This window comes from Salmo salar, chromosome ssa28, assembly GCF_905237065.1.
Source record: "Salmo salar chromosome ssa28, Ssal_v3.1, whole genome shotgun sequence".
In the NCBI taxonomy this organism is placed as follows: domain Eukaryota; kingdom Metazoa; phylum Chordata; class Actinopteri; order Salmoniformes; family Salmonidae; genus Salmo; species Salmo salar.
Window position 1 is genome coordinate 3,340,886 of NC_059469.1, and position 15,245 is coordinate 3,356,130.

The 15,245-nt window shown below is 41.7% G+C and overlaps 2 protein-coding genes and 1 pseudogene across 4 annotated transcripts in view; 2 read left to right on the plus strand and 1 right to left on the minus strand.

Annotated features, from left to right (window-relative positions):
* The first annotated feature begins 75 nt into the window (after window positions 1-75).
* On the plus strand, window positions 76-4,340 carry LOC106589181 (RNA-binding protein with serine-rich domain 1-like; annotated as a pseudogene). The gene is made up of 7 exons (XR_006762544.1): window positions 76-99; window positions 857-972; window positions 1,111-1,245; window positions 1,555-1,657; window positions 1,839-1,992; window positions 2,181-2,294; window positions 3,800-4,340. The product of XR_006762544.1 is annotated as an RNA-binding protein with serine-rich domain 1-like (transcript).
* On the minus strand, window positions 4,078-5,652 carry cox19 (cytochrome c oxidase assembly factor COX19). The gene is made up of 3 exons (XM_014179174.2): window positions 5,445-5,652; window positions 5,047-5,158; window positions 4,078-4,913 (listed from the first exon to the last, which is right to left on the minus strand). The coding sequence occupies exons 1-3, from the start codon at window positions 5,524-5,526 to the stop codon at window positions 4,823-4,825; spliced, it is 285 nt and encodes a 94-aa protein (XP_014034649.1). The 5' UTR covers window positions 5,527-5,652; the 3' UTR covers window positions 4,078-4,822.
* A 941-nt stretch (window positions 5,653-6,593) lies between these two features.
* The window catches only part of LOC106589331 (arf-GAP with dual PH domain-containing protein 1), a 46,834-nt gene continuing 38,182 nt past the window's right edge, over window positions 6,594-15,245 (plus strand). For both annotated transcript variants that reach the window (XM_014179175.2, XM_014179176.2), the window contains exon 1: window positions 6,594-6,987. In XM_014179175.2, the coding sequence (XP_014034650.1) occupies window positions 6,903-6,987 (85 nt within the window). In that variant the 5' untranslated portion in view covers window positions 6,594-6,902. The remainder of the gene's footprint in view (window positions 6,988-15,245) is intronic.

Below are 15,245 nucleotides of genomic sequence, written 5' to 3' on the forward strand. Positions count from 1 at the left end.
CAACACCAGAGGGAGCTGTGCGTCTTGTGAAATACCACATCCCCTCAATTTTGCAACGTCATCTCTCTGCGACTTGTATCTGCAACCACCACGAACGATGTAAAGTTGCCTTTTTAAGCTACTTCAATAATTTAATTAACGAATATATATTATGTTGTTGTTATAGGGAACGCAGTTTGACTCGAGTGTATATTTCACCTATCTGTGTTGAATTAGCTAAATAGAATGTAGCTAGCTAAAACTAGCTGTATGGGCATGTCAGCATTGAAAAACACGTCTTGCGATATAAAGACATCAAATTAGTGTAAATTACTGTGCTAACATTTTTCGGTAAACTTTCCAAATGTCGACTTAATAAAATACGCTAGACAGGGTGGGATCTTTTTGTGTCGGTAAAATTAATTATGCGACAAATGTAGGTGGAAACGCTTTTATGCACAAATATTGATATAATAACCATCATATCGAAGTAAACTTGTCACGCGATGACATGCTGTGTGATCGTCCCACGGCATTAGTTTTTTTCTGCGCGAGCACAAATAACCACATCTGTAATTTAATTCCCGTCCGAATTGACCATGTCGGTTTCACCTTTTCAACCAGTTAAAAACGAGAATTTGTATTTGTCAAACGGCAGCCAAGCATCGATGATAATGTCAGCAGAATAAGACCCTCAATATTTATTGGAAAGGAGCATCAGCTTGCACTTTCACCACCCTCTGAATTTCATAATCATTTATGTGATCTGAAGCCTAGTAAACTGCATGCTTTCCCTGACTAGACGTAGTGGGAGGACAACGCAGCATGTCATTGCGTGACAAGTGACAATCTACAGGGCGCTTTCTCCGGTCCGTAGAAAGGAGCATATGGAAGACAAGGCCAAAGAGTGAGTGAAGGAGAAATAGGGTCCCACAAAGGAAGGAGCAGACGGGAGAAGGGACGCAAAGGATGTAGCTCCTCTGGGAGCAGCAGGTTGGACACAATTTGAGTGACCGCTCCTTTCCCATCTCTCAGCCACAACGCATCTCTGCTGAATCAGACCGCTTATCTCAGCAGTCACTGCTTTCTGATCTGTCCCCACAGTAAACCCCTCTCCCTGTCTTCACTCAGCTCTGGCTCCAGCGGCTCCAGTTCCTCCTCTGCCTCCAGCCGCTCCAGGTCTTCCAGCTCCCGATCCTCCAGCTCCTCAGGGTCACCCAACCTCATTCGCCTCCGCAACAACAACTGCCAACGCTCACAGTCCAAGTATGTGTGACCCGTAAAGCAGTGGTCTCCACTCTCCAATCCCAGCCCTTAGTTAAAGTGCGTGCAGGCTAAATACTTTCAATTCACATAATGGTTTAACATTCAAGAACTTCCATTAGTTGAATTCGGTATGTTAGTGCTGGGCTGACATAAAACCCGCCTGCTCCTTAACTCTGCAGGACCAGTGTCGGTGATCACTCCGAAAAACTAATCCAAAGACTGAAGGAGAGGGATCGTTGAGATTGGAAGTGTGACATGTTTTGGGGAGTGGAGGAATAAAGAGTAAGAGCTCTTCCATTTGTCCTGTAGATCCAAGTTATCAGTGAAAAAGGATGACAAGGAGAGGCGTAGGAGGAGCCCCAGCCCCCCCACCAAGGTGTACCTGGGGCACCTCACCAGAAACGTAATCAAGGTGAGTAAAAATGACTGCTCAGTCTCCAAGTGTATGTGCACATCAATTGGATTCAATATAGCCTATTTGAATGCATTTTTAGTGTCAAGCTGCAGTCTATGTTGAAGATATTGGAGGTTTGTGGGAGTAGGGAGCAATATCTCTGATGTTGGGTTTTGACTAAAGTCTCTTCTCTTTTCAGGGACACATTCAGGAGATCTTCGGCACATATGGCAAGATCAAAATGATTGACATGCCTGTGGACAGGCTCCACCCACACCTGTTGGAAGGTTACGCCAAGGTGGAGTTTGAGACGGTCATTGACGCCAACAAGGCTCTCAAACACATGGATGGAGGTTGGTGGAGACCAATGGTTCTGGGTCTACATGCAGTTAGCATCTCTAGTTTGAATGCATTGTAATACTACTCTGTTGGACTCACTGTCCATAACCTATCCTCAGTTTTTACTTTAATCAAACAATTAAAACATCAAAAACAATCTGGTTTCCTCTATACCGTTATTTTTCATCTGTGGTGTCTGCAGGTCAGATTGATGGACAGGAGATCACAGCCACTGCCGTGCTGGCTCCCCCCACCCCCCCCACAGGATGCCTCCACAACCCCCTATGTGGCGACGCACCCCATCCCGCATAAGGAGGTCAGTCTCCTATAGTGTTAATGTCTTTGCGTGTGTGGAGTTCTGTCAGTCACTAATGACGTTTCACAGAACATTTCTGTATTTACATACAGTACCAGTCAAAAGTTTGGACACACCTACTCATTCAAAGTGTTAAACAAATCAAAATATATTTTATATTCTTCAAAGTAGCCACCCTTTGCCTTGACGACAGCTTTGCACACTCTTGGCATTCTCTCAAACAGCTTCAACTGGAATGCTTTTCCAACAGTCTTGAAGGAGTTCCCACATATGCTGAGCACGTGTTAGCTGCTTTTCCTTCACTCTGTGGTCCAATTCATCCCTAACCATCTCAATTGGATTGAGGTCGGGTGATTGTGGAGGCCAGGTCATCTGATGCAGCACTCATCACTCTCCTTCTTGGTCAAATAGCCCTTACACAGCCTGGAGGTGTGTTGGGTCATTGTCCTCTTGAAAAACAAATTATAGACCCATTATGCGCAAACCAGATAGAATTCTGGACTTCAGAAGAAGTCTCTTCTTATTGGTGTCCATTAGTAGTGGTTTCTTTGCAGCAATTCTACCATGAAGGCCTGATTCACAAGTCTCCTGTGAACAGTTGATGTTGACATGTCTGTTACTTGAACTCTGAAGCATATATTTGGGCTGCAATTTCTGAAGCTGTTAACTCTAATGAACTTATCCTCTGCAGCAGAGGTAACTCTGGGTCTTCCTTTCCTGTGGCGTTCCTCACGAGAGCCAGTTTCATCATAGCGCTTGATGGTTTTTGCGACTGCACTTGAAGAAATTTTCAAAGTTCATGAAATGTTCCGCATTGACTCACCTTCATGTCTTATAGTAATGATGGACTGTCGTTTCTCTTTGCTTATTTGAGCTGTTCTTGCCATAATATGGACTTGGGTCTTTTACCAAGTAGGGCTATATTCTGTATGCATCCCTACCTTGTCACAACTGTTTAACTTTTAACAAGGCACACCTGTTAATTGAAATAAATTCCAGGTGGCTACCTCATGAAGCTGGTTAAAAATAAATAAATTGTCCCTTGGCTGAATCTAGTTGATGATCCCTGGACGATGATGATCCCTTTGTCATCAAGGCAAAGGGTGGCTACTTTGAAGAATCTCAAATATAATTTTTTGGGGGGGTTATTACATGATTCTATGTATTGTTTCATAGTTTTGAAGTCTACATTGTTCTACAATGTAGAAAATAGTAAAAATAAAGAAATCCTTAAATGAGTAGGTGTCCAAACGTTTGACTGGTACTGTGTGTATTTTTTTCCCCCTATTTACTATTGTAAGAAAATCTGGAGTCTTATGGCTTACATCTGTATCCTGTAATTAGATTGATATTGTTTATAGATTTTTTTTCTCTTGTGCATCCCTGATTTACAGAATGAATGGCAGTTGACCATGTATCCCCTCAAGTGTGAAGATAAAGACCATTTGTCATTCCCCTGGCAAATAAGTCTCCTGACCTGTTTTCATCCCCCTCTGTGCCTCAAGGTCTCGGTCACCACGGAAACACTCTCCAGTTCGCCGCAGAACTCGCTCGCGCTCCCCCGGTTGCAGACGCCACCGCTCACGCTCCAGCTCGAACTCCTCCGGGTAGAGCTGCCTGGAACCCCTGACCTCACAGCTCCTCTCTTCCTCATTTTCCCTTTCTTCACTGGAAAAGTTTCTGTATCAAAAGTTCTACCCAGCTTCCTATCCTTGTGTCCTTCCCTCTACGATCACTGATCTCACAGGACATTACAGGAAAAAACATGAGTATTGAGACAGCCTTTCTCTAGCCATAGTATATTTTTATTGGTCTATAAGCATAATAATAGTTGCTAGGATCAATCTGAGGCAAGCTAGCACTGTCAAGAGGAGTGAAATGAACCCCCCTCTCTCATGCCATTGTGATTTGTCCTAAAGAGCTGAATGGTGGTTGACAGAATTCTCATTTTTGTGGAACTTTTATAGTTTTGTTTTGTACATAGATTGAGTGTTTTTTGTTTTCATATGCAACTACTAAACTGTCTTTAGTTTGAGGCCAGCTTGACATGTGCTGCCTGATTTTCTTATTTTATTTTTCTTGACAAAATTAATGAGTCTTGGAACAATTTATGACTGGTTTCCGCCAGACTCATTCACACCATACTACAACATTACATAGTACCTTGAGTGGTTAGTAAGGCCCTTTGATGAAGTGTAGCAAAGCATGTATTCAAACGTTTCCTTATTCATAATGCGTAGGCTAGCTAGACTGAGGGAAGATCTTTTGTGTACCATGTGGACACAAGTTTGAAACATAACACTTTGAGAACTGAGAAGCCGCCTCAGATAAATCATTTGTCAAGATTCCAACGCAAAACAAAGCATGGCTAATTTACCCAAAAATATTTATATACACACACAACGCTTGAAACACTGCCCCCAATATATTACATTGTAATTTTATATACAAGACTTGGACAAGAAAAACTATCTTCATGTCTAATATCACTCAAGCATGACAGCATCCATCTGTGTAGGAAGGAAAGTTTAGGGTTTAGCCTCCTTGTTCTGCTGGCTGGGTTTGTCCATCAGGTCTTTGAACCCAAGCTTCTCCAGAGGTTCCTTGGCCATCAGCTGACTTAAATAGCAGAGAATAGTTTCACATTGGTGATCAGAGCAGTCATGATCTAGTCAATAGTGTGTGTATACCTAGTCATCTCATTCTCAACAGGAAAGAAGTAGCAGCTAAACTAACAGTAGTCAATACTCACTTATCCATCCGGCATTCAAGGTAGTCTTTGGACTGTAGTCGACACATGGAGTTATCATAGCTGTTGTCTTTCAAGCACTTCATGAATTTCTCTTTGAATGCTTTACACTCTCCTGCAACGACAAACAGCAAAGAGATGCAATGGTGCATTGCCCTTCAAACACTAAACTACAGGGAAATCAAAAGCAGTTGAACTGTCCCTCATTCCAGTATGCCTGTCATTTCACTGTCCCTCATTCCAGTATGCCTGTCATTTCACAGATCTCATACATCGGAGGTCAAACATCTCTTTCCTATACAGCTGGAAACTACAGAAACTACTATGGAGCTGCGCACGTCACAGCTATTGCTGGAACTAACGAGTCAGTTACTCAACAAGGAATGGTTTATTGTTCTTACCGAAATGATCCAGAGGGAAGGATCCTTTGTCTGGAGCACGGGGCCGAAAAGACTTACTGCTAAAGTTCATAGCGGTCGACATGATTGCTTTTTGTAAGAGACGTATCAAAAATAAAAAACAAGACCTTCGCGATTATTTCAAGCGATTTCGCAGTCGCCGCACAGTTGTGACGTAGGCAAACGTTCTGAGCTAGACGTGAATAATCAACCCATAGATAACATCGATTACGTTTTCGACCATAGAGATCCTACTCAATTACTTGAGGGGCTAATCATAAACCTAGTCATAAACCTTCAAAGTTCCAGAATGACGGATATTACAGCCATATTGGTCAGGAGTGTTCAAGTGTGCTCTGGGCATTTGTAAAATCAGAGCATTGTCCATTTGTAAATTCAGCGCATTTCGCTCTCAGAGCACACTGGACGCTCTGACTGAGGAGTATGGTTGATCCAAGTTCTGACCTCACAATGTCAATCAAGCACACAAGGAAACTGGCTAACCTTGGCTAGCTTGCTAGCTACTTTCAGACACAAATGAGAGAACACCTCTCTCTGACCATTTTACTCGCCCTTGCAGAGCTGGTTAGACTGTTTATGTTATCCAGAGCGTTGGTGACTGGAACTGTGCTGCTGGCAACAATTTAATTACCCTTTTTTGCTGACGTTTACTTGCACCGGCCATATTCAACGGGTGTTGACCATTCGTAAATTCAGCAGTTATTCTGCACTCTGGCACACTCAGACGAGAGTTCTCTGACATCGGAGGAGATAGCCAGAGTGAATTTACGAACGCACCCAATTTCTTATCACAGCACTGGCAAACCATGGTTGACCACCTCCCTGACCAAAATGGCGGACCTTTAGCCCATAATAATTGTGTTAAATACCTTCTACTATTATAGTTTCTAAATCTATGTTTTCGACAATCTACTAACTTTTAAAGGGACAGAAGTAAGTGGAAATAAAAGCAACTACAAATACATAATATTTGCCAATGAAATGTATGGACAGTGCACAGTTTATTTTGTACAAAATCAAATAGTCCTTATAAAAACTTTCACAATATGTTGGCAATATGTCAGTGTCAGAAAGAAAAAAATTAGGCTACACAGGTAGTAAAAAAAACAAGTAACGATCATCATACCACTGGAGGTCTCACTGCGACTGCAGACACGAGTTGGAGGAGAAGGAGGGGATGACACAGACTTCAGATAATGCAGTCAGCAACACTTCGTAATAGAGCTGTAGTTTAGGAGAGAGAGACTTGTCAAACCTTCAAATCATCTCATCCAAGCGGATTTCTAATAGGCTTTTTATTAGCTTTAAAAAAAAAATCAAAACCAGTAGCATTTTTTCAGCATTTCGAGTAGCCTACAAGGTCACAATTGTATTTTTATTTTATCCCAGTGAACGTGCTTTGTATTGAAGTCTTTCGGATTGGGTGGAGATCAAACGGCGATGGAGTCGGAGAGGAATAAACGGCTCTTGCAAGATGTCCTGGCCAGACCTGGAAACGATGTATGTGCAGACTGCGGCAATGCAGGTAGGCAAACGAACGGTTGATAAAATAGAAGCGCCAAATCGTTAATGGTCCCTAAACATGCATGTGTGCATGTGAGCGATGCGCGAGGTGTCATATCCTAGTGTAGAATGCACCTGCCAGTTAACCTTAAATAGCCTATACTGATTTATTTTATTGTCGCTGTGACAGCTTGTCAGTCAGTGCTGTCCTATCTGCGATTCAACCAAGAATTGTCTTTTGACATTGTTCTGGAATGTCAAAATACAATTCTTGGTTAAATCGCAGTCCCTATCTAATGAATGTCTCTATTTTATGAAATGACATTATTTCTAGTGCACATTAAAGTGAATAGTTGTGGAAACAGGAAATAATATGAATTGCTTTTGAGACACACCTTATAGCCTTAGAGGCAGTGCTAAAGCATTGGCAGCCAGCGCCTACTGAGGAGAATTGATGGACTATGGACCTTGTAGGGCTGTAGGGTATAGGGAAAACTGCCAAGTGTATTGAGACATGCAGACCTTGTAAAGACAAAAAACATTCCTATACTTTCTTCCATCATGTATGCCACTGTCTGTCACTCGAACCCACACTGTCATTCTGACAGACAAGAAAATGTGTGGTTAAACCAGTGGTGTCAGTTCAGGTAAACTTAGGGTATGGCCAGGAGGAAAATTTGATATCAACTTTGGAGGGGACAATTACATGAAATTTTCCCAAGAGCAATTCCTGAGGGGGACACCAAAAGTAGTGCTGTAACACATAGCCTACATTGTAATATGGTAAATGTATATTGAGGAACCAAAGAAATAAGGTGTTTGCCGTACTCCTAACTACCGGTACCCATAACTACACAACTAATCACAACAGCAATACCATTCCCTTTAACACATCTTAGTTCAGTCACCAGTTTAAGTTGAGAGTGGGGGTATCCATGGCATTTTCCAATTATGTTCCTATTTTACAAGTCAAATTTTTTTAGAACTTTTCATAATGTTGCCAAACAAAGACTCAACAAACTTACCTGAGACTCCCTGTCTCTGCCAGTCTGTCCCTGCATATCTGTCCCCAACTCTGCTGTCTGTGTGCCATCTGTTGCCTGCTCTGCCTAATGACATCGTTGTGAAACATTTCCATTAGAATTTCATTTCTTTCTTATGAACATTTGATCAACTAGTCTTTGAGATATTAGGCTACTAGGGTTCTTACTTTGCGTTTTGGTGTACTGAAAAATACTCTGATGTCCGTCTTTTATTTTTCTGCCATTTTTCTACCTGGCTGGCTGGCTGGCTGGCCTACACAGTGTGTAGGTTATTTACAGTAGGAGATGGGCTTCTATCATCTTATCTTTTATCATTCTATTTGGGCTTTGATCTAAAAGGTAGCTAGCAAATGTGAAACGGATTAAAATGACAAGAGTTGACAGCTGTATGAGTTCACCATTTACACAACATATGCTGCAACCTTTTGTAATTTTAATAGTTTGTTTCATATTGGCTGGCTTCCAACAATATCTGAATTTGCAAAGCTGGCGAGCACCAATTCCGTTTCAGTGGTGTTTGCTATAATCTTTGCTACCCGGGTTAAATAAAGGTGAAATAAAATAAATAAATAAAAGTTCCCTAGCGACAATTTAGCTTTTGTAATGACACCATTAAATATATTTAAGACAATGGTAGAAGAGAGTGTAGTTCTGTTCAGTTTGGACTTCAGTTTATCGCTAACCTTATCACAGGGACTTTGAAGCACTAATTTACATCATCTGCATGCTGATCTTGGAATAAATTGACGATAGCAAAGATTCCATCTTTGACGAGGCCACATAAATGGAATAGGTACTAGCTAGCTTAATAGTTAATATTTGCACGCTAGCTCTGCGCTAGCTCTGCATTCAGCTAGTGTCTGTATGAACCCTGCCAACATAAAACAAAACATTGCTATGGCGCGATTGACTGGATTAACCTCACGTCAGTTACGTTCATTGAGTGCCTTTCAGACAGTAGATACGACCCCTCTGTTACCTTGCCAACTAAGGAACTGGCAGTGGATCAAACATTGTGAGGCAAAGGGTGGGGGGGGGGGGTTGCAATCTTTTGAAACTTAAAAACGCGCTATTAAGTGTCTATAATCAGCACAATTGCTTTCATTGCGTATTATTAATATTATTTAAATTACATAGTTATGTTTCAGTGATATATTGGGGGGGACAAATCATATTTTTCCCAGGATGGGGGGGTCGTGTCCCCCCCGTGTCCCCCCCGGGATTTCCGCCCCTGGGTATGGCAAAACTCCAAAATTATACTTGGAGAACAAAAAAATAATAATGAGCCCAGCCACTGCTCAACCTCATCATAAATTGACTGATTTACTTGTGGAATGGCGCGTCCCTGTACAGTGCAACATGAAATATATGCATAATAAACGCTATCAATTCACAAGCCTGACTTCAAATGCCGACATCAATGTGAAAGTAACCAGTGCATAAAACAGCTGACCGCGAATGCAAACTATGCCATACAAATCATACACATGCATTGAAATAAAAAGACATCGAAGGACATACTTAGGCCTACAATCAACAAGAACGCATAAAGACAAACAACCCACAGGGCAAAAACTGGTTGAATCAACGTTGTGTCTACATAATTTGAACCAAAAAAAGATATGTGATGACGTAATTTGCAAAAAGTAATCAATGTAATGGAATGTTATATTTCTTTCACCCAAGTCTTAGTCTTAACCTAAATCCAATGACAGGGTGACGTTTTGGGTTGATTTCACATTGAATTCATGTTAGTTGACAACTCAACCAAATGTAAATCAAAACTAGATGTTGAATTGACTTCTGTGCCCGGTGGGAAACTCCACCAAAGAACGACCAAAATCACGAAATACAAAAGGAAAATCTAAACATGTATTTTTAAGGGAGCAAAGGCCCCTTTACTATGGAGCACCAAAGCTGCCTTAATTAGAATAAAATACTCACATAAATAGATACATGAATAAATAAAAATGCATATATAAATAGGTAAATAAACACAGAAATAGATAAAACAAATACATTGATTAATAATTGCACACATAAATAGATACATCATTTAAATAATGAATCCCACTTTCTTTCATTTTATTCATTCATGTAATTTCTGCATTTACTTTTGTATTTATCCCTCCAGTATGACAATGAGGGGGTGTCAAGCAAACGTATATGGGTGATATTGATTGGTTGATCAATACCACTGCATGTTGATCTATTATATTTGTCAGTTTTTTTTGGGGGGGGGGGATTGGAAATCTATTATATGCTGCTGTTCCCTACACGCACCATAAAAACACTCAAAAATAACAAATGGAATATTGTGCTTGCTTGACGTAGAAACAGGTGAACAGTTTTGGAACGCTGAGCCATTGACTACCTGCCTGCACCAGGTGGTTGTGTTAGGAGTGGATTGCTTTTGACAGTAAGGCAACGGACTACAGCCATATAGGTTTGAACCTAGAGGAAGACCAGGAGACGGGAGTAGTCAAGACGGAATCGACCGGGATGGGCGAGAGGAATGTGCAGTTGGCCAGAAAAGCATGGTAAGATAACGTTACTGAGTATCAAGCCAGCTTGGCTACAACTGATAACGTCGAGTTGGTTAGCTAGCTGCGTTTTACTCTCAGTTTTACACTTAGCTAGCTAGCTAGCTAGCTAATGAACTAACTATAATTATCATAAAGCATTATCTAGCTATGGTAGATAAAATATTTGTCAGATATAAAGCAAGCAAGATCGTGGCATGTCAAAAGCAAAGCATGTTGGCTAGCTCACATTAACTAGATCACTTTTTAAGCAATAGAGTGGATACTTAATTAATAAGCTAGCAGCTAGCTAACTACAGTCAAATGAGGAGCATGTTGTCATGATGGAATAAATCACCTCTGTGTAGCTAGCCACAATACGGATGAGCCACAATAATGGAATTTGCTGTTCCCCTTAGTAATTGTTAGTGAGATGAGACATTGTGCCATAAAATATAAATAATATCTTAGCTAGCTGTAAATTCACATGTATGCCATGTAATTTGTCATAGCTGTTATCACAAAATGGCATGCGTACTTTTAATCAGATACTGTAATTTATTAATGTGAAATAGGCAAAGTCAGGGGCGCAACTTTGGTTTTAGATGTGGGGAGACATCAATTTTTTATCCAGTCAGATAAACACTCAAAACAGCCTACCCGACCGCTCGGAGGCGTCTGCATGGTCCTCAAGCACACCGTTGCCTCGTTTTGTATCATATTCCAATGATAAAACTGGAGGAGACGAAAATTCAATTTCAGAAAAAAAATTCAATTTCCCCCCCCCAGTGAAAGTTGCGCCCCAGAACAAAGTGACGAATTAATTGTGAATAAAGGTACCATTTTCTTTTGTTAATCTCTGCAGGTTTGTCATCTGATTTCTTGGAGCCTGAGCAGGAGACTCTGGGCCAATGGGAGATCAGGGGTAAGGGCGTTCTCTTTCTAGCACTCACTACCTCGATTCATCTCTCTCCAGGTGCTACAGAGACGGAATGGTCTAAGGCCTTCTGACCAACAACCTCTCCAGAGCAACAGAGAAGCTTAACTAAGCTCATAATGGTATACATGATGCGCTATGTAATCCTCTTTCTCTGTGGCAGTCTGCCTGTGTGATGACATAGCATATTATCCAAAGCCACTGGTTGGATTGGATTTTTTGTACTCACGCCAAAACTCATGCTCTCTCCTCCCCGTCTCCCAGACTTTTATCAAAACTAACATGTGTCCGTCCCCCTATCCCCAGGTGAGTCTGCTGGGCTATGGAACTCTAGAGCAGCACATCAAAAGACCTGCCACCCTGTTGTCAGCTACGCGAAGGATGCGTCTATCAAGGCTTTCAAAGGCCACATTTTTGGGGATGACCAAATGCAATAAAGTTTTGTATAAACTCATACATTTTGTTACATTACAATACAACAACTTTTCCATAGAATGTTTGTCATTAACTTTTACTACTTCCTGTGGTAACAAACACAACACTTGGAGCTTACGATTCAAAAGGTCTAAAGTGAATGCTAAATAGATTTGTATTCATGTATATTAGACATAACACAGGTGTTTCAACTAAAATATACTGTATATCTCAGACAAGATTGAAGAATGGGACAAGTCGACAAAGTGAAAATAAGTCAATGCTTGTGTCCATAGCTGTTGGTATGAATTTGAGTGGTTACATACAATACCTGTTGACAGAATGGCTGTGAGACAGCGAGGGAGACTGTTGCTGTACACCCAGGGAAGGCTTTTGGTTCCGCTACCACTGAAGGCCACAGTCTTCAGTCAGGCAGCTTGAAGATGTGTCCTCATCCAGGCCCATGTTACAGCATGCAGTGTTCTGATAGGGAGATGACAATAAATGCATTATGTACCTTCCATCACTGTCTCTAGCCTGGTCCCAGACCTGTTGTTTAACTCTTCAGAGTACACTGGCACACATACGTCACTCCCTGTTGAACGAGGGAGAGCAAGGTTTGTTGTTTTGAAAGTGTATTGGAAAGTTTCTTAGTAGCTAACTTTTTAGTTTGGATCCCACAACGCAGTTGGCATCAGTTGCTGTGACAGGCTAGTCTCTGTCCAGTGATCCTGCTGACCAAGGCCGGGTTTGAGGAGCTATTTGGAGTAGCAGCTAGCTAACTGCCTATCAAGCTAGCAGGGTTTTCTTGAGGGCTTGAACGCAACCCCGTGACGCAGTTAGCCATTGTGGATGGGACCGCTGTTTGTCTCGGGTTTGTGGCTGTCGAGATCCCTGCTCTTTGTAGTTTTCAATCTTCCCTGTGACCTGCCCTGTCTGGAACTGCAAGGAGTAACAGCATAACCTACGTTGCTACCGACCATGACAAAGACCAAAGGCGGTGGGAGTACCGTTGAGTAGTGTCTCTCTATCACACGTGAAGGATCTTTTAAACTAACAAAAATAGTTCTACAAGCAGTTGTTACAACAAGAAAATAGCTTCAAGTGTTTTGTCCAAATACTGGTGGATCCAATTAATAAAATAATGGACGACCTCACCAGAGGGGTCCAGGACCTGAAGAACAGTTTGCAGTTCTCCCAAGGTCAGCTCGATGAGTTGAAACAGGAGAATGGAAAGATGACAGAAATCTGTAAGTCATTGAGAGAGGACATTAGTTCTGTGTGCGAATCCATGATAACAATGATGGATAAATCAGACTCGAGGGACAATCAAGGCGAAACATGGTTGTGGACAGAATTGCAGAATCTCCACATGAGACCTGGATGGAGTCTGAGGACAAACTGAGGGAAATGATCTCTGAGAAATTGAAGATGGACCACAGGAAGATTGAATTGGAGTGCGCCCACAGGACTGGAAAACCCACCACCGGTCCAGGTGACAGGCCGATAGGGGTCAAGTTCCTGAGGTTCAAGGACAAGGTAGCTGTTCTGGAAAGAGCCAAGAACTTGAGAGGAATGGATATCTTCCTCAACGAGGACTATCCTGAAGCTGTGCACCAGAAGAGGAAATTACTTTTCCCAGCCATGAAAGCTGCCAGAACACGTGGGGACATTGCTTACATCCGCAATGACAGGTGCTTTGTCAACCCTCACTCCCAGAAGCCTGGAAGGGATGAGAGAGCCAAGCCTATTGGTTCATAGCTTCAACTCCGCAGCACACAACAATTAATTCATGGACTGCTGAATGTACTGTTTAATTTTGTTCTCTTGCTTTGTTTGCTCTTTTCCATATTATGTCTATCTCTAATAAGCTACCCAGGGATGGGCTGAAAATAGCCCATGTTAATATGTAGCCTTAGAAATAAGGTTCCTTGAAATCAATAACTTGCTAACGTCAGATAATATTCATATATTAGCATTTTTTAAAAACCTAATTAGATAACTCATTTGATGATACAGCAGTAGCAATACAAGGGTAACACATCTATAGAAGAGACAGAAATGCTTATGGGAAGGTGTTGCTGTACACACACAGTTGAAGTCGGAAGTTTACATACACCTTAGCCAAATAAACTGAGTTTAAATGTTTTACAATTCCTGACATTTAATCCTAGTAAAAATTCCCTGTCTTAGGTCAGTTAGGATCACCACTTTATTTTAAGAATGTGAAATGTCAGAATAATAGTAGAGAGAATGATTTATTTCAGCTTTTATTTGTTTCATCACACTCCCAGTGGGTCAGAATTTTACATACACTCAATTAGTATTGCCTTTAAACTATTTAACTTGGGTCAAACATTTCGGGTAGCCTTCCACAAGCTTCCCACAATATTTGGGTCGGCAGGTAGCCTAGTGGTTAGAGCATTGGACTAGTAACCGAAAGGTTGCAAGATCAAATCCCTAAGCTGACAAGATAAAAATCTGTCATTCTGCCCCTGAACAAGGCACTTACCCACTGTTCCTAGGCCGTCATTGAAAATAAGAATTTGTTCTTAACTGACTTGCCTTGTTAAAAAAATTAAAGTAAGTTGGGTAAATTTTGGCCCATTCCTCCTGACAGAGCTGGTGTAACTGAGTCAGGTTTGTAGGCTTCCTTGCTCGCACACGCTTTTTCAGTTCTGCCCACACATTTTCTATAGGATTGAGGTCAGGGCTTTCTGATGGCCACTCTAATACCTTGACTTTGTTGTCCTTAAGCCATTTTGCCACAACTTTGGAAGTATGCTTGCGGTCATTGTCCATTTGGAAGACCCATTTACGACCAAGCTTTAACTTCCTGACTGATGTCTTGAGATGTTACTTCAATACATCCACATAATTTTCCTCCCTCATGATGCCATCTATTTTGTGAAGTGCACTAGTCCCTCCTGCAGCAAAGCACCCCCACAACATGATACTGCCACCCCCGTGCTTCATGGTTGGGATGGTGTTCTTCGGCTTGCAAGCCTCCCCCTTTTTCCTCCAAACATAACAATGGTCATTATGGCCAAACAGACCAGAGGACATTTCTTCAAAAAGTACGATCTTTGTCCCCATGTGCAGTTACAAACCGTAGTCTGTCTTTTTTATGGCGGTTTTGGAGCAGTGGCTTCTCCCTTGCTGAGTGGCCTTTCAGGTTATGTCGATATAGGACTCATTTTACTGTAGATATAGATACTTTTGTACCTGTTTCCTCCAGCACAAGGTCCTTTGCTGTTGTTCTGGGATTGATTTGCACTTATCGCACCAAAGTACGTTCATCTCTAGGAGACAGAACGCGTCTTCTTCCTGAGCAGTACGAGGGCTGCGTGGTCCCATGCTGTTT